Here is a 25436-nt window from a genome sequence, read left to right as displayed (position 1 = left end):
ATTCATTTCGTGAACAGACAATTGCAAGTCAGATGCAATGTTTGCATTTAGAATTTTTTTTAGTTAAAGAAGTAACCATTCATTAAGAAATTACAAAAAAAAAAAAAAATCTCCTTTTCATGAAACTGATTTTCATAATTGCTCTTCTAAGAAAATTGTTCAGCATCAAATTTTATTAAAAATATTCACCTAATTAGTGTTATGCGTAAATAAAGAAGGAAACAAACGCTTCCCGCCAGAAGAGTTTATCCTTCTAAAAATTCATTTCGCGAACAGACAGTTGCTAGTGAGATGCAATCCTATAGGCTTAGACTGAGGGTGGGTCTTTCGTATATCGACCTTCCGTTTCGCCCGCATCAGGTACGCACTCGTAGGATGACGTCATGCTGCGTCATGTGACCTGCACCACCGGCTCTGTCCGTGCAGAAATGACCCTCCTTGGCGACTTGAGGCTGGCGATGGAAAGTTTTCAGCACTGGCAACCATGCTCCGATCATCGTAACTTGAGCTCATTTGTTTGAGCTATCCGTCAGAGAGGTACATGCCATCAGTTCTTTCGTTCTATATCAGAAATCATGAGGAGATACAAGGTGAGTATGTTTTTAAACACATTTGAATGTAAAACGTTTGCCATGGCACTTTATTGAAATTGAAACAAATGGAGATGACGTGGGATTTGTGCGTTAGCTTTAATTGATATGGTATTGGAGAATAAATTAATTTCAAATTCCATGATAATGCTATATTTAATATATATATAAAGAAAGCCTTTATATATAATGACATTGTTTTAGCATTGAATATTAAGATAAAAACTGTTGGTATTTTAAGATCTTTATTTTATTATTGATAAATGTAAACAGAATGGATATTGTATCCATATTATTATGTTTCGAATTGAAGCTGCAACAACAAATAGTATGTGGAAATTCGTTTTTATTATTGCATTTAAAATGAAAGGAAGAAACAAAACTATTATGTGTTGAGAAAATTGCAAAAATTATTCTTGGAATTGTTGCTTTAGTGACAATAATCACTGAAATTCGGTAATTTCAATGTCACTATTGCATAGTTGCACGTTCATTGCATACTTGAAAACACTGTGAACACGACTGATAAAATGTTGTGCGCTACTTTAATCATCTGTAGTCTATGTAATTTTGTTCGGAATTTGTAAATGCTAAAATTAGTAGATAGAATGATACAACTAAAATCATCATAGAAATAACTCAAGAATTCCAAAATTTTGAGATTCTTTTATTTTATTAGTTGTTTCTTTCTCTATTGAATATGAATGAACAAAATGATGCAGGAATTCAATGGTGGGAATGCGAACATTTTTATATAAATGAATTTTGTTGCCAAAAATATCAGTGTAAAAATTCCTGTCCCCATTTCCTGTTAGTAGCCCATTCTCAGATAGATTTTTCTTTTATTCTACTCTCAATATATTTTGAAAGAACATATTTAACCAAATATTAACAAAAAATCATTTTTTTCAGTTCTAACCCTCACAAAATTGAAATAGTTCAGCAACGCTTTGCTTATTATTTAACTAGAAATAAGTAATAACATTTGTAAGATTTTCTTAGATTTTTTTGTACTGTCCTTATTCTCAAAATTATGATTGCTTTTTAAAAATTAATAAAAGTAATAAACACTGCAAGCAGTGATTTTTTTTGCTAAAATTCACAAACATTTAAATGAAAAATACTATATTTTCTATATTATGACTTGGTTGCGACGAGTTGGCAGGTGTGATGTAAGAATTGCGTCATGTTAGATTAATCCATTTTGATAAGGTGGACTAATTTAACATCAGGCATTTAGTCAAAGTTTTCCAAAATCTGGTTTCGATTTGCTCCTTCATATTATCGTATTCGCCTCCGTAGAGAAATAACGAGGGATGAATGCACCGCGTTCAACGCCACAGTATTTATTACAACAGTATTATTTCTTTGGTTAATACTTTTAATATTCCAGGAAATACACTCATTTGTCCGAGCTAGAAAATCAGCCCTCAAATCCTAAGTTCTGATTTTAGGTTGAATTTTAAAAATTAATTACCTCATCATTTATGAATATATATATTCTAAATGTGAAAAGATCTGATAATATTCCCCAACGCTCGTTTCTTACTTTCTTTCAACTCACCCAGGTGACTAGGTAAGTTACGACGGCTGCACTGCAATGTTCGCGTTTTAAATAAAAGTTTTCATGTTTCTAAACTATGTTGTTGCATAATATGATTACACATTTATGTATAACTATTTCATGGAAGCATGGAATTTGTCTTGAATTCTGTTCAAAAATGTCGAATATTTTGGATTGCTTTTTTTTTAAAATATTACTATGAGCGATCTGAAAAGGCGATCTTTCATTCAACACGTGTTCTCTCTCGCTCACTCTACCTGTTGCGTGATGCGCAGTGTCTCGACTCGTGAAGCATGAGAAGGTGTTTGATCAGATGAGTACAGGAAGATCAGTAGAAGATTTTAACTCAGTCACATAAATGGTTTCTTTGCGCATGAACATTTTTCTGAGTGTTCTGAAATTGCACATCACGCATAAAATGACTTGCGATTCCTTTTTTTTAAAAAACACATTGCAGTCAACAAATACGAAGGATATTATTCATTAATGATAATTAACTTTCGGCAATCTAAGCTGCATTCTTTGAACTCAAAAGCGATATGGTTCAGTTCCTTCATCATTTGTAGGAAACCATTATTATTTCAACAACATTTGTTGCAATAACATTTTTATTGGAATTTTTCATTTTTTAATTTGTTTTTCTATAGCAAAATTTGTATCGTTAACGAATATCTGAACGGATTCTGAATTTTGTATTTGAAAGGGATAAAGTTTCAATTTACAGTTTCAATCAATTTTTCAAAATTCATTGTATTATAAAATTGAAATCAATGTAGTTTACGGTTTTATTCGTTATTGAATGAGAATGGCAAAGCAAAACAATAAGAGTGGTATCATTGTAAAATGAATAATATAAGAATTAAGATGGAAGGAAATTTCATATTAGCTTATAGCATCACTTTTGAAATCATTCAAATTTTATGAAAAAAAATATAATTGGAATGTCACGTTTCTTTCAATGGAATAAAACCCGATTATAAAAGTCAATTTAGTGAGCTGACATTTTATTTTAAAAAAAAAATTCATTGACTTGAAGTACCAGAAATCCCTGTGACTTCCCTTTTCGTCTCACTTTCAAAATAATTGATCAAGCAGAGTTATCTTGCATTTTATTGAAACTTTTAGAAACTAAAAATAGATGATGTTGTTTTCCATCTTTGAAGTATCTAAGAAAGGTGTTCTCTGAATGTCAATTTTCTCGAAATAATTATTTATATGCAAACAAGTTGAACTACTTTTCAAACGAAGCGAAATGTTATTTATATGCTACCGTATAACAGCATAATAGAATTCAAAGCTATAATTATAAAATACTGCACTTTTAAAACCCTGGAAATCGCGAGATGAGTAATTGAAATCAATAAACTTTTTCTATTCTTTCTCTAATGTTTGATATTAATCATGGAAATCCACGAATTTTGTTTCCTATTCTCTGTGGTTATTTGATTTGGAATGACAACAGCATGTTTTTTCTAAACAATAAGTGAATCTATACAATAATGCGAATCTCTAAAACTTTCATCGCTATTATTTATCAAGTTTAGCATTCAAGTAAAACCTTTTGTTGTTATGAGTTTCAAAATGTTTTCCATTTGAATTGAAAATTTTGTTATGTATTAAATTTTAATGGGTCAAGATGCCATTTAATTAAAAATAGTAAACTCTCGCCAATTTAGTTTGTTCTTGATTTTGGCAATTTTTTTAAATCATAATTTTTAACCAAGCTTTGCAATATCGTAATGAACATCAAATTAATTTCATTGTTATATCAATTAATTAATTCTTATGCTGCACTTCTGTTAAAAACAAAAGTACAAAATTCTGAGTTATAAAGCTTTCTTTTATTATAATAAAATACAGATCATGCAGCATTGTTGTTTCACTGGCTTTTTTGAGCCTAATTTTTTTCCCTGCAAATCAATTTACTTTTCATATAATTTAACTATGTTATTTTGATGAAATAATTTTTAGTCGTGCTTCTAATTTGCGTTTCTCTTTATGTCAAGATAATCTTATCTGGTGATTATGATATTCATTTATTGATTTCCGGAATTTGATTGAAATTTTCAGTTAAATATTTTTTGTTGCTTCCTCATAATGATTTCCTCAGCAAATTATTTTTAAATAAAATTTCAGAGACATGTTACATGAAATATTTTTAGAAGCCTTATATCGTTTTGTTTATTGTGCTGTGCATATCCCTAATTTTGTATCGTCTTACCTAAAATTTGAACTCTAATTTGGAATGGAAAGGATTAAACTGCGACTAATGTAAAAATTTTATTTCAAGAGCTATTTAAAAATGGGCGTATTGTAAAAAATTTTTATTGTTGCTTACTTTTAATGTTAAACTTAATTGTAAGTCTGAGGAAATTTCAAAAAGTTTTTTAAAAGCATACTTAAGGCAGAAACTTACTCATAATGGAAAAATTAAAAGTATCTTCGTGTCTTCATCATCAACAATGAATGAAAAATGCTGGATGAAATATTTGTACCAACAGTGAAAACAATTCGAATGTTTTTACAACAGTGAGATAGATTAACTAAAAATTAACTAAAAACAGACTTTGTATGACTTTCAGAGAAAAAAAAAGGCAACATTTCATTTAATTTTTAATTACTTATTTTAATTAATTCATTATATTTTATTAATTCTAATCGAAATTTCAAAAAATAGTTCTAAAGTGCAAATTTCCTTTTTTTCAGTGTATATCTGTGCCGAATTTGGTAGCTCTAGGTTCAATGCATAGACTACCATCCTTTCCCTTAACAACGATCCCTTAACAAGAAAAAAACGCTTCTAAGCCCCTTCTTCTATAATTGTTAATAATACAAATTTTAAAATATTTATATCTCTGGTCCTACTACCTCCCTAATAGGGAACGTTACATCTCCCCTTCGAAACTTGTGATCTAATAGTATTTGCTGTTGAGAGAACACACACATATACATATTTATCTTTATTAGTAGTAGAGATAATATTAACTTTAACCAAATAAGTTATATAATTGTAATTAAAAATTCGTTTTATAAATAACCAAAAGAAAAACTCATTATTGAATATCATGATTTTTAGCATGTTTTATGCTGTCTAAAAATTTAGATTCAATACCAATGGATTTTCAATTTTTTTTCATCATGTGTATATGTGTAACTAATTCATTTCTTGATCTTTTGTAATAATAAATTACTTTAAGTTACATTTAGTTGGCGAATTTAAAATTAATTGATATAATTAAATCAATACTCAACTGATTGCCGAAGATGCCCAATATTTAATACAACAAAGGGGAAATAAAAATAGAGAAACAAAAATTTTAGCTCACCTCTTCAAATTTTTTTTTTCTTCTACAAGATAAGCATGTTTTATACTCTCTGCTCACTAAAAAGAGAAATACTACATTTTTCTCCACCCGCTTGCCTCGAAAGAATATCCAGAAATCTGTTCAATGAGATTGAAGCCCTATCCTGAAAACTCTGTAAACATGATCAAAAAAATCCTCCTAACACATAAATTTAAAAAAAAAAATGTGTGGTTCATCAAAAACATCATCATTTTATCCTCTTGTAAGAATATTAGCTGTCCGAAAAAAAATTTCTTTTATTTTCGAAGAACCAGTTAGCTTCTCCATCAGTTTTATGATAAAAAAATGCAGTTGTTAAAAAAAAAATTAAAAAAAAAAAATACGTAACAAGGACTAGCAAAAAGGAATTCCTTCTATCTCGCCGCAGGGCACCGACAATTGTAAAAATCTAAATTCACTGTGGTGAGGTCAAAAACGAGGTAGTGTGTTTGTAACAAAAGTTTCTTGCTATTATTTGGTTTGCTCAGTTTCTAAAGGCAAAGGAAATTCTCTGCTATTTCCGCAAAGGAAATTCACTGTTCTTTCCTTTCTCATGTTCTCTTTCACTCTCCATCCTGGGGCCCCTTGTGGGTAAAGGAACCCACTTGCCATCGGACAAGCTGGCCAGTCCACTGCTGGTTGTCCATGGCAGCATCTGCTGCCTGGAGAAATTTGATAGTCCTTATTTTCGCTTGGAGGAAAATCTCCCGCCCATTTTTTTGAATATTGCGTGTTAACTGTATTTTCTCATCCGTGTCTTTCCTTAACCCATTGGTTTATTTAACCTTCTGAGAGGCAGTCGGACAAATTTTTTCTCATCCCTTTTTTTAAAAATATATTTTTTTGTTGTATTTTATATCAAAAATATTATTTTAACAGATACTTGAACGTTTCATACATTTAAAAAAGTTGATAGTTAAAATTAATTTGAATGTCTTAAAATATTATTTTATTTTTAAATTAAAATTAATTATTAAAATTTTTTAGTTAATTTTGTAATAAAAATTCTTAAAAATTAATTTTTTTTTTATTTGTACTGAAAGAAAATGGCTTTGCAATTAAATATATGCAGCAAAGGAAATTTTAAGATTCAGTGAATATGTTCAAAACTAATTCATTCATCAAAAGTACAATTTCCTTATTAATTATTGAAATAGGAAGAGGGGGGATAAATGTACCAATTGCCCTTCAAAGGTTTGTCGTCCAGTAGAGGGTAGTACATAAATTTATGAGTAAGTTGCTTTTAGTTTTCATTGAACATCATTATTAATTTATATTAACTTATTTATATTAGTTTATTCATATAAATTTTTAATGAAAATAAAAGCATTTCACAAAAATTAATTCTTTAGATATATTTGCAAAAATTGTCTCAAACTTGAATTTATTTCAGAAGAATCGTTAAAATAAAAATATTTTTTACAATTGCCTGCATGTGCCATAGAACGCTATCACTTTTTTCATTTTTTTCCTTTTGAACAAAATTTATTTCGTTTTCTCTAAATACCCGAATGTCTCTTTCTGTTTGTCATTTTTTGCTGCTTTTACCCCGTCTTTCGCATGACATATCACTATTGAGCATAGTATATTTGAGTTGCTGAATACATTTAAGGGAAAACTTTTTTTGTAGTAGATAATTTACAAGTGATACTTTCCTCCATATTTACTAGTAGGCTTTAGAATTTATTACAAGCGTATGTAGTAGCAATGAAGAAAATCTGTAATGCTGCATCAAAATACTCTAGCAGAGTGATTGTGGAATTTTTTTTTTCACTTACTATCAAAATTATAGGCATTTGATAAAAAAAAAAAAAAAAAAAAGGCCTGGAAGCAAGTTTCATGCTCCCTGTGTAAATGGAGGGCAACAGGAAGTGCTTCGGAGCATGCTCAAGTACTTTGTCCCATCCCCTAGTGAGGGAACTAAAAGCAGAAAAAAATTTTCAACTATGAAATATTTTATTGTCAAAGCATGATGCAACTCCACTTATGCATTTTTTAATGTAAAAAATGAATACTGTGCCCCTCAAAGGCCTAAACTTTGTATATTGGAATTTGCTGCGTTTTTTTTTTTCTTATTAATTTATTTTTGAATAGAATTTGGCTGTTTTAAATTGATTATGATGCTAGGAACAATTGATTTATTTCTCAAGATAAGCCGGCGGAAACTTTTAGTACGATATATATAAATGATCAGTCAGTACATGACAATTCCATTAATGACGAAGCAGGAGTTGAAACTTTCATAGGTTTATTTTCACACATATATGGACACGGGCATTTCTAAGCTATCACACAAACACATCATAACACAAAAGACGGGAGAGAGAGTATGTATATGTTGCCGCGTCGGCGTCTCGAATACATCTGGTTAGGGGAACATAATTTCCCCTTTTCTCCACCGGAGGGAGTCAAAACTCTTAACAATAAATAAACACCTTTTCTAAAAAAAAATATCTTCCTATCTGTGTAATTTAAAATTGCAGTTTGTTTTCTATCTGACACGTGTGTTAAGGATAATAATTATTAGATTTGATGGTCTCGAAACAAAAATGATAACTCTAAGATATTGTTGACTTGTGCTTGCAGTTACGAAACATTTTTATTTCAAATCTTAAATTAAACATATATGCGTGAGAAAAGAGAAATATGAATAGTTATTATAAGCACAAACAATAGCTAGTTTTCTTACACAATATGGAAGTCTTAAACTAAACATGTTATTATTTTTTAAGGTTATTCTATGTTACATTATGCAAGTGTAGTCGTCATTCCGGTATTCGTTGAAAGGATGTGTTGATTGCTAACAAAAATATTTCTTTGTACGCGTGCTAATAATTCTTATGAATCGGATCTAAGACGTATTACTATTTACTGCTTGATTGTGAATACACCTTGATTTCTTCCATAGTGACCTGATGGCTGAATCTGGAAAATTATGACTCTTCGAGAGTAGGATATTAAAGCACGTTATATTAATCAATCATCTTGATGCAAGACGGAAGCTTTGGAGGATGAAGTTTCGATTCAAATATTCTTCAAGAGCACTATAAGTTTTCCGCTCCCAGTTGTCCTCGATAACTTAGCAAGAATAAATGACGCTCGGGGATTTTTGTATCTTTTCCTCGTGTTAGATTGATTGTATTCAGTGTTATTTTTGACATTTTTTTTTCTGTCAGTAGATTCCTCTTTCACACTCCAGACGTACTTCGCTTTAATTCATTAGTCAATGACAAATGTGTCTTAATGGTTTTTAGTGTGATTCCTCATAGTGGGTAGGCTTCGCATCGAACTTAGGGCATTCTGGCGAAAATGAAGTGTTGACCCCCGTTTGTTAATTTTTCTTCTATTTCAAAATAAATTTGGCAAAAAAAAAAAAAAAAAATTATTCAAAACAGTTATAGCTTCAATATCAATGCATGGATAAACGTTCATTTGACATAGGAGTCTCTTCTTGAGAAGTCGTAATTTCTGAATATAAAAATTTTATAGAGTGCAAAAATTGTTTAGAACTTTTTGTTCAGTGAAGAAATATCTTAATATTTGTTTTTTTCACAAGCATTGCATCTACATCTGAAATGCTTTTCCAACTGTTTCTTCCAATTCTTTTTCCGTCTTTTATTCTTTTACACACACGCGCGCACACATAACGATTTGACGCCCAGAGTTTTATCTTTTTTATATATATACAATTTTATCGCAATGTATTTTTTTCCAATAATTCAGATTAATTATTTATTGAATGTTTTCGTTTAATACTCACACTTTCGCATTTCTTCAGTAACACTTCACTTGCAGTGAGAACTTTTTAAAGATTTATAATGTTAATGACGGCCAATGTAAACGCAATGCTTCCGTTTTTTAATAATGTGCATTGTATATTTAAATTGTAAAAATAATACTATTGAAATGCTATTGTATCAGCTTCGTGTATAAAATAGGAGAAGGGGAGATATTTTTCCAAAAAAATTGTTCAGAGATACACGGGGGGGGGGGGGGGGTGAAATCATTTCGAATGGAAAAGTTGTGTCCTTATTGTGCCATTTGAGGCTGAATGTGGCATTCTTTAAATAGATTTTTATAAAAACATTAAAGATTTTGTTTCAATAAAAAGCTTTTTATCTCTTTCCTAAATACGTATGCTTCTGGTAACATTGGTTTCTGTCTATTTATTTATTTATTTTCAATCATTTTTTGAAAACAACATTTCGATATCTGTTTGTTTACGTCTATTCATTCAACTAAACAAGCAAATACAGTGTCAAAAAAACTGAAAGTTTCAAAATTCATTCAGAAATTTCTTAAAGAACTGCACACGTACCTCTGGATTCGATGAAATGATGACCACTTTTATTGCAAAAGGAAAGAGAGTGAATTAAAATCCTAACCCACATTCTGAGAAGTCAGTCAACAGAAAAGAAAACACGAATGTCAATTTCTTGGAGTATTTCCTTAACCTCCAAAATCCTTGAAATGCTGAACAAACTGGAGCGTGAAAATGTCCTTCGAAAAAAGACTGGTTTCATTAGAGAAAAAATGATCCATTTAATTTCTAATTATTTTAGGTTCACCTTTGTTTTTTTAGAGAAAGCGTTACGCTGGAACACCTCCGAAGACATTGGTCTAATTTTCATAGCAGAAAATGATAAGCACTGAAACAAGTTCATCAAACAAAACGAGTCTTTCTAACACACACACACACACACACACACAAATCGGTTGTAATCTTTTTCTACACTGTGCTATTGAAAATATTCCAACTGCCGTTAGTAATTTTTTCTGAAATTAAAAAAAAAAAAAAAAAAAAAACTCTCTAAATATTGAGGGTGTAAGAAATACATACTATTTTTTTTAGGAAAGGATACTTTTAAAAACACTGAAAAAACATTTTATAAAAATAAAGAAACAGTATATATTATTTCGATTACTTAGAAATAGTAGCTTATTTTTTAGAATGAAATCTAGTATTTTATTTTGTACAACTGTTTACTTTTAAGCTACAAACGCTATCTCTTTATTTGATTTAAAAAAAAAAACTTTTGCAATCAAGACAAAAAAAAAGAAACTGAGACTCTCCCGTATTTCAGTTTTTTTGGCATACAAAGCTGATTGGAATAAAATGAAAGATCGACGAACTTTAATCCCTTTACAAACTTAAATTGATCTAATATTTATTTTTAAATTAATAATATGAGCATTAAGCATTGTTGCAAACATACATATCTCAAATTTTTAAATACTCATAACACAGAAAATTTCCCTGGGTTTCGGAATAGAGAGAGTCATAGATTTCATTTCTTCTCTGGAAATTTCATCATTAAATTTTTTCCCTAGTTTCTTGACCCACAAATCATTTATTTAGAATTGAAAGCTTGTGAAAAATTTCTCTATAACTTTTATGTGAATTGATTAATGGCTGGCAATTCTTTTTTATCTCTCTGCTTATAATCATGTAACTTTATCATTTTTCTTGGGAAAATTTTTAAGTCAATATTTTTTTTCACAGAAAATTTCCCATATTTTTGTTTTTGGGGCAAAATTTTCATCTTAGATATCTGGGCATAGGCCAGTAATTGGAAAAAAATGGCTGAAATTTTATTCCGTTAATCACTTTATTCAAGGTACATTTATGAATATTCCAAGTTTTACATCTCCGGCAACGTCAACTTTGATTGCAAGGTTGAAAATAGTTAAATAAAATTAGTTGCTTTTGCAGTTTTTTTTTTTTTTCTTTTTTTCTAAATTATTTGAAAATGACGTATTTATTTCTGAAAATCTTCTGAATAAGAATGCATAAAATAAACACTAACAATGTATATATTGCTACAGAAATATAATTATTTTGTTTTATTAAAATTCCGATGTTTTTCCAATTTCCAGACCCCCCCCCCCCCAACCCTCTTTCTGATTAGAATGATCTGATATTTCGTCTGAATATATGTGAAACAACGGGAATTTTTTGGGGGGAACTGAAAAAAAGTTCAAAAGTTAACCGATAGATGGCACTGTGTACATCATGAGATGCTAATAAAATGACATGACATTTTGTTATGCCACTCCTTGTTCAAAAGCCATCCATATTTGCATTTGGTACGAAGTCTTTCTTGCTCATGTTCTGCAATTTTGAGTGTTTGAACCTTGTTGAAGGAAATGAGTTTCGTCTATCCACAAAATGTTCCACGGCCATTCTTTGCTCACTTCCGTTCGAACATGAAATTGCCGGCCGAATACTTCTCCTTTTGCCAGGTCAACAAGAAAGAACTCCTGAACATGCGCAATTTTGAATGGATAGCATTGCAGGACGTTTCGTAAGATTTTACGAACCGTGCTGACAGACATGTCTGAAGTTCAAGAAAATCCACTTTCAATGAACGTTCCCAAAACACTGCTTTACGCTTCCTGCAATGTTGTAGCCATATCCTCCACTGACATCGAAACAATTGCCTTCCTCTCTCTATATTTCTCATCAAATGAAACGTCTCTTCGAATTTATCAATCATCTTCAGACCGAATGCAGTCTTCAGACCTGAGCTGTTTCTTAAACTCTTTAATGCTCTGGAATTTCTTCAGTGTAATTAACGCACAGTCACTGTTTTTTGTAAAGAAACTTCAAAATCTGAGCCTGGTCCTTCAATGATAGAGTCATGACTGTTTATTCAGACGCAGAATAACAGGAAATGCGTATTTTCCACTCTTTTATCACAAGTGTTAAACTTTTTTGGCCTTTCTCAGAACAAATTCCCATATGTACACGTATACTCAGATGAAATATTTTGACCAACAGTTCTTTTTTTTTTAAAACAGTCTTTTGACATTGCTACTTTAATTATATTAACCCTGTATTATAATAGCATATTATGCGTTTTCAAAATAAAACAGTGAGTGTACGAAAAATATAAGAAAACCAGCAGATGTTCTCGTTCTTAAGACTAAAATCAAAAATGAAAATTATTTCGAAATGTAGAAATTCTTGTTACACTTTATTAGCAATGGATATAATGCTAATTCGAATGCTAAGTATTCATGTAGCTTAATATTTAAATTCTTGAGAATTCCAGAATTGCTGGAGAAGCAATTTAAAAGAGGATGATACGTCTAAATCGATGTTAGACAGTAAATAGATTTTGAAAAGCATGGCAATAAATCAAATCCTATGCGATTCTATGAATTGTCTTGATGAGAAAAATCTTAGATTTTATAAGCGCAGGTCAATAAAATTTATTTTATATATATTCAAAATTTTGATATTGGAACTCTTCCGTACAGGACATTTTTGTACAGGTCATAAACGTCCAATAAATTATTCGTAGCTCAATGAAAAAAAAGGACTAAGGAGTGATAGTCTAGGATTGCTAAAACATATTAGCAGTTGACAAGTATTTTTGACGAGAAAATATTGGTATTTTAACTAAATACTTGATACTTAAACATAAGAAAAAAGCTTCTATATGTTTGTCTGCGTGTGTATGTGCTGTTGCTGTGCAAACCCGACCGTTTGACTTATATCTACCAAATTTAGTAGGTATCTATTTTGGACCGTAGGAATGTGCTATTCGGAGCAATTTTTTAAAAATTTTAATCAAAATTATCTTTAATCAAAAATTAAGCGAAATCTTGGAGTTTTTTTCCCGATAACTTTCTAAAATTTTACAACAGAAAAACTTTTTTACAGCATCATAAAATTAAAAAAAAAAACTACCTTCTTAATGATACTATATTTTCATTATGTATTTAATAATTTTTTGAAATATTTTATATGTAATATAATATATTTCATTCTGGAAAAGTAGCTCAAAACCGTTTTTAATGTTGTTATTAATATTTCAACATGACTTTTTTTTTCTATAATTGGATCAGGGTATGAAGATTAGGGTTATTTTTTCATGTTAAGTAGGTTTCAGTATTAGGTATGCTTGTATTTTTTTTTATATATATATTTACAAATAAGGTTTAACTTTAGAATCAAGCAATGTTAGACATTTTTTTAAAGAACCTCCGTTTTAAAATATTTCTGCTTTTTCCTGTGATATAAAGATAGATTTCGTGTGTAGATATAAAAACAGAAAATAAGACAAGTGCAGAGCATTATGAAACAACAACAACAGTGTAAGGCTTCTGAAATATTGTAAGTTATATATATATATATATATATATAAATAGATAGATATATATATAGATAGATATCAATATTTGAAGTTGAAAAATGATTTATTCGGGAAACAATTGAAGACTCGGCGAAGCAACTGGTCGCCAAAGGCGTCAAGTTTAAAATATACGTCTGGAAATCTATTAACTCTCTGAATGATTCATTCATAGTCAAAGTATATCAAATATAGTTTTAAAATGCAAATCAATAAATTGTAACAAGAAATATAAAATAATGAAACTCTATTCTCAAAAAATACACCTGAACTTAACTATTACAAACATAGATGGTTCTAATTGTTTTAAGATAACTGAGGTATTTAAACAAACATTTCAGCTAATTAAGTATACATAAATTAATAAGAGAATTTAACAGCTGATAAACTTATTATTTGAAATTAAATATATCCAAAATTTTAGAATTTCTGGTAATTGAATAAATAATTTATATACATATAATACAAATCACTTATCAAACCACAATCTTTATATTTTCATACATAAATATAAATGGAAGATCTTGATTGTAAAATGTATATGATATTTAAAATCTATACATATATTTTTTTATAGTATAAAGACACTCAACTTAAAGACTGATGGAACAATAAAATTAAAGAAATTTTTTCTTAATTGTATGATAATTTACATTAGATATAACATTATTTTTGTGCGTTAATATTTTAGGGTTGCACTGAATTGCGCATTTCTTCTTTCCAACTATATTTGTGCTAAATTTAGTATTTCTACGAACTATGGTCTATCTTGTAAATTGGATCGTCAAAATCGATGAAGTTTCTAGGAAAAGTTGCGAAAACAGAATTAGTTAAGACTTTTTTTTCAAATATGTTTGTTTCTAATGTATCTGCGGTTGCTAGAAACAAACTTTCAAAGTCTTAAATGTATATCGTAGTTAAAATAATATGCGCTTATATAAATTAAAGTTAATCTCAAATATGGTATGTTTTATGCAAATTAAAATTCTTTGGTATACTTTATTTTCATAAGCAATCAATATGAAATAAAAGACTATTAAAAGGAATGCATTAAATATTAAATAATCAAAATGTATTAATTACGTATAATTGCTTTTACATGTACTACAAACTGGGCTTATTTTGATTTACTTCATTTCGTATCCTCATACAAAAAAAAAAAAAAAAAAAAAAAAAAACCTTTATTTTGTATCTTCATACAAAAAAATAATAATAATAAAACTTCATTTTGTATCCTCACACACACACACACACAAAAAAAAAAAAAAAAGAGGGAAAGCATTTTTTTACGAAATATTTAGTATTAGTAATTTATTAATTTCATACGAAATGAATGCTGAACAATGATAAGGGTATTTTTATACTTAAAGCATTTTGAACATTCTTAGTGAGAGGTTACTTTGATAGTAATTTTAAAATAAATATTTTATGTGAAAAATAATTTAAATTATTTTTTTTGTGTGCATACTAGAATTAAAATACTATCGTTTTGTTAAATATTCTGTCAAATTTAATGCAAAATCACCAGAATTTTAGCCCATGTTGAGAAAAAAATTGCAGCAATTACATAAATATTACTATACATTTTTTTTTATTTAACTATATATCAATAGGAAATAATTCACTTCATTTTAATAACACGATTACAAATCTCTATAACTAAAATATACTGAAGATTTAATCAAGGTTTCATGTATTATGACTGAAAGTGAATTACATAAAAAGAAGTATATGTTCATTAGCATAATTGTGAGGAGAGAAAAAATATATATTTTTAAAGCTTCTTTAATGTTACAGCAACAGTTTCTCCTGCAATACAGTAACATAAGTCTGAGTTTATTTCTTTCAATAAAGAAACTAATGCTTTAAACTGAATTGCTGTTCTTGAAATGTTATATTGATATCGATTGGAGTTCTGCCATTGTTTAGCCTACTAGACTCCACAGCAAAATTTCTACAGCATGCACATAGTTTTCACAAAAAAAAAAAAAAAAAAAAAAAAAATGCTTAAGAACATGCGAATCAATGGGTACATCGAAACGTGTCCGTAAAGCCATTTGTAATAAATATAATTAAATTGAATCTACAATACGGGAGCTTTTATGTCAACAGACCACAAAGATTATTTAAATAATTCTAATCAAGAGGGAAAAAAGGTCCGAATTATTAAATAGGCAGAGTTGGCAATTGCTAAGGGGTCTCTGATATTTTTGCCCACTTTTTTGTGGTATTTTGAAAGTTATTTAATTTTATACTATCATTTAATTTTAGAGGCCGTCAATCGAACTTATTCAAATCAAAATCAAATATTGTATAAATTTGTTTTGGAAATTTATTCTAGTTATATACCTAATTACTAATTGCAAGTTATTTATTACGTTATTTTATAACTAAAAAATCAGACGCTTTTGAATTTTTAAAAGTATTCTCTCCTTTTTATAATATTATTTAAAGAGTGTTAAAGAAAAGTTTTTATTTATTTATTTATTTTTACTATTTTTCTTACAGTTAATTTCAAATTTTAGCTATGCAATTTTTTTATATATGAAATACTGAAATCGACTTTTTAGAAAGGGACTTTCGATTTCAATTTGTCAGAATTTGCTGTTTAAAACTGTTGAATAAAAACTAAATTAAAATCGATAAAAAAAATATTGGGTTTTAAAATTTGGAGGGAAAAAAGGGCCTAGAGATTTGCATCACTTCAGGGCCCCAGGAAAGTTTAATTTGATCCTGAATTCTTCAGAAATTGGAAATATTCACATTGCTTGAAATATGGAAAGCGAGTGATTAAATTCAGTGTAAATTCATCTGGTCTGTTACTTTGTAAGCCTTATTACGAAAGCGCATTGTTTATGAATAAAAACTTATAGTAAATGTGTAGATATATATTGATGGAAAGTGCATTACCAGAGCTTCATTCATCACGAGTTTTAGCGACTTATTTTACATATAAGAATGTTCTTTAAAAAAATTTAAATACCTGGAGAATATATATTACATATATTAATGGATAAGTCATTTTTGAAGTAGATTATTTCAGCAGTAGATTTCGTTTATCATTGAATAGTGCATCTAGAAGAAAATAAAATTTCAATTGAGCTAACATCTCTTACAGATTTTAACCGCAGCAAATGATCAGTTTGAGAAATATTAATATATTTCTGTATCAGTAGGCAGTCTCTTTTTATGCACTCTCTACTTGCAATATTTCATAGAAAAAAAATGAAATATTATATAACAAACAAATAGTTTATCCTTATCAAAGTACAAATTTTAAAAAATGCAACAACACTGAAATCTACGATGATAGCCAAAAGGGTTTAAATTTGTAATAGTGCTTCTACTCTGGAAATTGATATTACACGTCTCTCTTGGAAACGTCACATCAGTATTTGGAAATTTTTCTTAATACTTGTGGGATTTCAAGAATTGCTTTTGCAACTATTCCCGCCTTACCAATCATTCCAGTGTCATTAATCTTATTTTATTGTACTTCAAATTTTAGAAAAAACTTGTATTTAAATAAGATATATTTCAATGTTCAAATTTATTGAATCAAACAAACGAATCAAGAAGAGATAAAGCAAAAACGGATGAAACCAAAACCCTTTCGTTTAATGAAAATCGTCATATTTTTGTAAAATAATGTATTTACTATCTAAAATATAGAAGAAATGATTATTGTTTCAAAGTCGATCGTACTGTACTGTATTGACTTCGAAAGTAATACAGTATCTTACATGAGTAAAATAGTACAGTATCTTACATGAGAAAAAATATCATTCGTCCTTGATTTTTATACATTTTTGAGTAAAATCATTGAAAAGCAATTCATCTTTTATAAAGACTAAGTGGACAGTATTCAGGTTGTACTGAAACTCATGACACTGTATTAAAAGTCATGTCATTAAGTATTCAATATTGCGTTAAACATCAAGTTAAATTTACCCAAGTCTGATATTTTTAGATAACGTTTAAAAATGTTGTAACCTTTTATAGAACTGATTCTTTTGGCAGCAACACAACCGGCTTGCAAACAAAACCATTGATTGACAGTTTTATGACCGGTACGGAAATGTCCCGTACGGAAAAGTCATACAACCGTGGCGAACTGACATCCATACTACTAGTCTCCATGCTTATTCTTTTTGTTAAATAAATAAAAATGGTTGTATGACTTTTCCGTACGGAACATTAAGATAAAGATAAAAGATGATTTATAAAAGATGTCAGTTCGCCACAAAGATATCTAAATATAACGAGTGAGGAAGTCCTCACTGTTATTTACTTCACTGACGGAAAGAAAATGAAACTTGCGCATGTCTTTTAAACTGGATTAATTTCAGAAAAAATATTAAATCTATTTCAAAATAAAAATATTTGTTAACTTCTTTTTTTACTTTAAAATTTAAGGCGAATATCCATTTCTCCCTTCCCCCATTAATAAAAGGCATAATTCAACTCATTAACTCTTAATATTGATTCATTAGCTGATTTCAGACCTGATTAATGGCTATGTTCTATAATCGTGTTTCAGATTTGTCCTGTTCTAATATTTTAAAAAATCTACGGAATCATCATCTACTACAGACGGTAATCATTTTCCAACTCCACATTCCTAGTCACGTAGATAAATCTGATAACCAGTTAAACGTGCCGGTCTTAGCGCAGTATTCCCATGAAGAATGAAAATTATTCCGATGAAAGTCACTGAACAAAACCTGGAAGAGTCAACGGAATTTTTTTTTCTTTTCTTTTTCTATCCCACAAAATCCTGACGAAATCCCGCCTCCTGTGATGGGTGCTCTATTTGGCATGTCTGTTGGAAGAATGCCAACATTTATGACGAACAAAACACCGGTTTCCATAAGAACCGCCAATCGATTACGTGCCCTTTGGAAGAGAGGAAAATCTCTCCAAGGTGACCTTTGGCGCTCCTCCAGACACACCCACGTTTCCAGAAACAAATGGACCAATGAGGAAGAAGTCCGCTTCAGACGGAAGCCCTGTCTTCTTAGAAACGTGCTGTATGTAGTTAGTTCCTTGATGCCGAGCAGGTTTGCGGCTAAAGGAAATCAGTGTTGTTGTTTAACAAGTTTGGGATTGTGTAATGTGAGTTCAAAAAAGTTTTAGTTTATTAAATATCGAATGAATGTCAAGTAGATAGATTGGATTAAAGGTTGTTACAAAGTACTTATTTCTAATGATTCATTGAAGAATGTTCAAAACAGTTTATAAACATTTTTTTCTTCTTTCTGATATCATTTAATTTTCAACTTCCCATTCGTACAAGGGAATTTACATTTTTACAAGGGAATGCATTTACATTTTTACAAGGAAATAGTTCCATTTTTTACAAGGGAATTTACATTTTTACAAGGGAATAAATACATTTACATTTTTGCAAGGAAATACATTTACATTTTTTAAAAAATAATGAAAGCTAATATCGAACGCAATTTCTGTTCATTAGAGCTTAATTAACCCATTTAAAAAATATATCATCGTCATGAAGCATTGCTTTATACCTCTGTTTGCCGCTCTCTCTCTCTGTTTATATTGAAGTTTTTATTTTATCAAGTTCGAGTCCCGCTTCCACCGAAAAACCATCCTGTAAGCGGGTCTGGTTCACATTAAACCCGTCAAGACCAAACGTCCTCTCACTGGTGCATTGGGGAGTTTTGGAGAGGGGGTTGTCAGCTCAGGTGTCGTTCCCGTCATCTGACTGCAGTTCAAAATTACGAGGTCCGTCCTAAAATAGTCCTAGTATTGCTTTAAAACGGGACGTTAATATTACTAAGCCAAACCAAACTTCGTTTCGGAAGTGAAACTGAATCTAAAGAACTGCTTCAGCAGCGATACAAGAGAGTGAGTGTTACAACTAATACATCCCGAGAGCCATGGAACTTAAGTTCTTTTTTAATGCATTAAGTGAATTCAAGTGATTGGAAAATAATTAATTTTAAGAAGAATGCTAGATTGAATTTATTGCACACGCAAACACACACATATATATAAACCTCGAATTTTTTCAAAGATAAAAATAACACTGATACCTTTTTTGCCTTTTATATATTTATTTTTTCAGTTTACTCTAAGCTGTGTTTTCCCTTTTTATAGTATAAAGAATGGTCTGTTTCAGCTTTTATGCCTATCTAGAAGGGGTGGAATTAATAATATGCAAGTATTAAAATTTTGTATCTAAATAAAAACATAAATTTAGAAATTGTTCTTAATATAAAGGTTGTCGCAAAAAAAGGGAGTGAAGAATTTCTTTCCCTAAATATTGCACCAGGATATATATTTTTAATTACAAAGTTTCATTAAATATGATGAGCAACTGCATGAAAGCATTTTGGCTTTCTTGAGGATTGATAATAAAAAACAAAGCAACAAATTATATTTTTATATGGCCTCCGTAGTGCAAAAATTTTAATTAGTAAAATGTTTCACACTTTCATCTATGTACACATAAACTTTCACACTTCTATCTACAAAATATGCAGAGATGTGTTTGTTTTGAAAGCGGGTTAGACGGAAACATTTCAAAGATGCAGATTTATCCAATAAATAATTGTTTCATGTATAAATATTTGCCTAGTAATACACCATCCAATCATTATGACTTGAAAGAAATTTGCTGACTGTTGTTAACTTTGATCAGTCAACTGCAGCATTAAAAAACAACTTTACAAAAAGGAAGTAAATGAATTACAAAAAAAAAAAAAAAGACAATGAAAACATTAAAATATTAAATATAATATTGCCTTTTTTTATGTTTAATTTCTAGAACTTGTGTATTTATCATTTTTTTCTTCTTAGTCTCATTTCTTTACCATGCCATCCGAGCTCATTTTATTTAAGTGGGGTTAGTTCTTAACTCGTTTCAAATAGTAAATGGCCTCTTCCCGCTTGCACTACAAATTTGTATGGTGAGAAGTTGTGGAAAATGACGTGTGACAGCCTTTTCGGCTCTCTCGGTGACGTCTCCTCACCTTGGCATAAGGTTACGACCTTTCACTTTTCCGCTAGGCGGTTGACAAGCACTAGTCTTTATGCAATTCTAGCATCTGCACCAAATGCGTTCGCAGACTCTTGAAAGCTACTTTATATAGAACCATTACGACACAGCCATAAAGAGAGGTGTATGCCCCAACCATAATGGGTAACCAACTCACCTTCTGCGTACGATGCTTATTATACGTGTGCACCCCCACAAATTGCTGTCAATCATTCAATCCTGCCGTGACAGTCTAAATGCTAAACCTTCTTGAGTAAAAGAGGAATTACGATACGATGCGTTTTCTTCTTCTTCGATTAACCGTAATCTAAAGTTTCAACCATTTCTTTTGTTATTATTAAAGATTTCGTGAAAACCAACTTTTTCCAGTTGAATTCACAGGGTGAGAAAAAAATTATATTCTAATAGTATTATTTCATAATTTCTAATGCTTTTCGTATTGCTATTATTCAGAAGTGATGAAAGCGTATTTTGCGATATCCCAATCCACGCTCCGTTACGGTCTCGAACGCTGATTTTTGAGGTTTTTCAAGAAGCAGTTGTCATTAGAATACTCTCTTTTTTTCCCTTCAAAATTTAACATGTAATCATAGACTGACTACTCCGACTCACTCGAAGGCACATGGAAAAACTTGAATGACCAGACCGGCGCGACAGCAACACTGGTGGGATCTGTGCTTGAGTCCTAAGAGCCATCACCGGCCACGATACAACTCTTCCGTAAGGAAGTACGTCCCGTCATCGATGGGAGGTATAATCTTTCAATTTTTTTTATTGCTGTTGTTTCTTATGGCACTTGCCACGGACAAGCCCGCTGTTCGAAGACAGCCGATTTAAGCCTAAGGGGGAGCGCCTCTTGTTTTTATCGTAGAGCCATCTTGGGCCAAGAGTAAGACTTGACTACTCACGCATCACTCATTCCCCTTGCACAACCCCTTTTTACAGGAGTGTACATTCACACATCTCACAGATAGAACAGGAAGAACAACCATGCCCAAACCGGGAGTCGAACCCGCGACGCCCAGATCACGGGGAAGACGCACTACCCCTATGCCAGGACGCCGGCATTGTTCCACAACGTTGTTCCTCGGGATACAAGCGTTGATTTCCTTTGAACACTTAAGACCGTTTTCCGATAAACATTAAACTTTTTTTTCCAATTCAATTTAGGAAAGTATCTGTTCTAGGTATAAGAAAGTTGCAGTGGGACGGAGGGAAAAAATAACTGTTTTACATGTGAATTTTCTAAAAATGATATTCTGGAATAATCATATAAAATAAAAATGTCAGCTATGTTTCCTCTAAAAATCTAATATTTTGTATATCAATAAGTTTATATATACACTTGATCTTATTTCACTAGTGGGACACACTAAGACACCTCAGAAAAGGTGGTAAGAAGTTGCTGTATAAGTAAGCAGGTTCTGGCTTCCCTTGTGGGTACATTAATGGTGTGAGGTTGAGCGACTTCAATTCGATGACAGATTATATATCAAAAATGACGAGTGGCAGCTTAACTTTCGCCGCTATGGAAGCTTATTTTGAGGTTATCATAGAGACCATTTTTATTGTCGCACCGGTGTGGTCATTCAAATCACACCGTACTATAAAAAAAGTCGGGCGTAGCTCTCTTTTGGGCATCCCTCTAGTAGGTTATGACAAGATTATTCAACTTTTTTCTATAAAAAAAACATTGATGAAAAAGTAATGTAAATAAGGTAATGAAAAGTAAGTAAAGACTTTTCAGCACTGACCCAGTTTATAATGAATATTTAAAAATATTTTAATAAACATTTCTAGGTCAAATAGTTAGGCTCCAATAGACTTTCGAGTTTCAGCTGTACGATCTTACCTGACTTACCTATCTATATCAGTATTTATGTGATTTAATTTGTAAAGGTATCTTTACTTAAATTCATTTTACGTTGATTTTCTTTCTTTCCTCCCTCGATAATTGTTTATAAATGTTTCATGTTTCTTTCAAAAATGTCCTGGATCATTGAATCCGCTTGTGTTAATAGAAAGCTTTTTTTAAACATAAAATTCACAAGGAATTTCATTAAATCTGAATCACTAAACAGATTCAGTTCATTCACTTCGAAATCATCGATATTACTGCCCTACTTTCTCTTTTTTCCAGACATTAAACGCTGTAATATTTAAAGTATTACAGCGAAACTCCATTTGCGAATTTAACAATAGAGTCTACCATAAAAGTTGTTTTAATTTTTTTTTTTTTTTTTTTTTTTGGCAGGGCAGGTTTTTTTTTTTATATATATTGTTTCCGCGCCATTGTCTGTTGCTGTCTACAAACATGCTAGGATTTGTTTTTTAATTCGTTTTTCCTCCCTAGTTCTGATTTACCTTAAAAAAAGACAATTGTAGAGAACAAAATAGTTTATTATCAAAAGTTACATACAGTCATGGCTACTTTTCGATATCATGACGTAAAGATTCAGGCATATCGGTAGGTCAGAGAAAATATTTTACCTTTTGAGGAGCAAAAAGGTGCACACCATTCAAAATAGCTTAAAGTGTCTGATTAGACAAATGCGCCATCTGTGAAACGCCGAATGTACGAAATATTTGAATGGTCCATCTCATCCTTAATTATCCTGCGCAGTAGCGTAGCAAGGGTTAGTGATGCTCGAGTCAAGGGTATTATTTCTTCGCCCTCTTGGGATATTTCCCATAAAAATATGACATAACTGAACTAATGTTTTGTCACCATGACGCCCTTAGGACTGTGGCATCTGTATTCCACCTTGTCTCCCACTCACCACGTCACTATATATACAAAATGTATGCATTTTCAAGCGCTTTACGTCAAACATATAACAAGAGCAAAGTGGTCGGATAAAAAACATCTGACGTCACACCTACGGACATGTACAAAGAAGTTGTCACTATTTCCAAAGGTGTGATTGATGGTTTAGGATATATTAACGCCCGTTTTAAAGCAACGCTACGGCTATTTTGCGGCAGACATTGTAATTTTGAACCGCAGTCAGATAACGGAAGCGTCACCCTCTCTCCAAACTTCCGCATCACACCGGTGGGAGAGAGAGTCGCTCCGATGGATTTAGCGTGCACCAGAGCTGCTTGCACGACGGTTCTCCGGTGGAACCCGGTCTCGAACCTGAGGTTCTGTAGTCCAGACCTTACCACTAGGCCACCGTGGCCCCGGCGGGATTAAGTTTTATTATAATTATTATTTTAATTTGCGATTTTGATGACTGTTCTCAGGGGAAGAGGGAGAACTAAAGTAGAATAGTAATGTATAAAAACATTTTTCATGAAATATTGTTAGGATTTTTTTCTTCAATATTATTGACCAACTTTAAAATTTCCTCAGTTATACATTTGACAGAACTAGAAAAATGAATGTCATGAAGTAAAAATTGCGTCATTCAATCATTTTTATGAATGTTAATTTGAATATTTCTTTTCTTCTAGGGTCTGACGAGTCATTTAGTTTTTGCAATTGCTGCAGGAGCTTTCGGTTCTTCATTCCAACATGGTTATAATACTGGAGTTACAAATATTCCCCAATCAGTAAGTTATTCGCTATTTTTACTTTAATCTAAAAGATTTCAGAAGATGCATTTCAATTTTAAATTTATCTCTTGCCTGAAACATTAAAAAATCATAATAATATGTCTGTCTGTATAATATTTTTCAAAATTTACTATTAATTATAGTAAAGGTAATTTTCATATTAAAACAATTATTTAATGTCGTCGCAACCCATGTCCATAGAAATGCAGTAAATAGAACAATGAAAAGTAGAAGTTGTAAAATGGTCATAAAATATATTTTAAAAATTATTAAAATTAGAAAAAGAAAGTGCGAGGAAATAAAATTTATATCATTGACACGATAATTATTTGGATTTTTATGAAGTGTAAAAATAATTTCTGTGCAATAATATGTTTGGAAGTAAGTGAAGAAAAACATTGACATGTCGATTAATTTTGAAAAATCATTTCTTAGTGAACAGCAAGAAATAAGAAATATGATAGATGCAGTGGCTGATTTTGACAACTTGAGGTCACAGGCGCTAAATTATTCTGAAGCCCACTTCTAGGTAAATTATAGTGAAGATGAGAAAGTCATGTGAACTAAATATAACTTCAATACCAAATTACGATCCGATATTCTATGAATAATGTTCTTTCAACTTTTGAGCAGCTTCCTGAATTTCGATGTTGGTTCTAATTTCGGGAAATTAACTTTACTATACGTTTCATAACGAGTTCGAAATTCTGAAAAGTATTCGACATAGGCAAGTGTTTCCTTCCTACGTCTTCCATTCTACTCTCCTCAAAATGTTGTTTTCCTTTTTCTTATGTCTCGGCTTCATCGCTGTATTGAAAATCAGTTTTTTCATTTCCCTTTCTTTCACAATATTCAAGCTTTTCTTGTAATCTAAATATACCAGCTCAGTTTTTATCACTGATCATTACATAACGGATCCTCCCACCAGAAACAGAAAAGAAATGTATTCTTTACCTTCAAATTGAGAAATTTTAAAAATTGATTGACTAAATCAAGAAAAAAAAACTTCATGTATTTTTGTACCGATCCGTACAGAAATAATGAAATTATTACTTTAAAATTTGATTAATTTGCTTACATAGCTTTGCAAAGTTCTCCAGCTATCATGTCAAAAAGATTAAAAATAAAATAGAACGTTTAAAGTTTTTTACCCTTATAATTACTATAGGAAAATTAAATAAAATTATCAACGTATTATTTTGTCTACAGTTTTGAGTT

The 25436-nt window shown here is 30.6% G+C and overlaps 1 protein-coding gene across 2 annotated transcripts in view; it reads left to right on the top strand.

Annotated features, from left to right (window-relative positions):
- LOC129960929 (solute carrier family 2, facilitated glucose transporter member 1-like) overlaps window positions 1-25436 on the top strand; it is a 78252-nt gene that overhangs the window by 25278 nt on the left and 27538 nt on the right. The window contains exons 1-2 of one of the 2 annotated variants that reach the window (XM_056074679.1): window positions 435-590; window positions 24117-24215. In XM_056074679.1, coding sequence (XP_055930654.1) covers window positions 576-590; window positions 24117-24215 — 114 coding nt within the window. In that variant the 5' untranslated portion in view covers window positions 435-575. Of the gene's footprint in view, window positions 1-434; window positions 591-24116; window positions 24216-25436 lie in introns of those variants that run through there. The other variant, XM_056074678.1, reaches the window with a different exon arrangement.

This window comes from Argiope bruennichi, chromosome X2 (assembly GCF_947563725.1).
Source record: "Argiope bruennichi chromosome X2, qqArgBrue1.1, whole genome shotgun sequence".
Classification (NCBI taxonomy): domain Eukaryota; kingdom Metazoa; phylum Arthropoda; class Arachnida; order Araneae; family Araneidae; genus Argiope; species Argiope bruennichi.
Note: the sequence above shows the minus strand (reverse complement) of the source record. Positions and strands in the feature narration are given on the sequence as shown.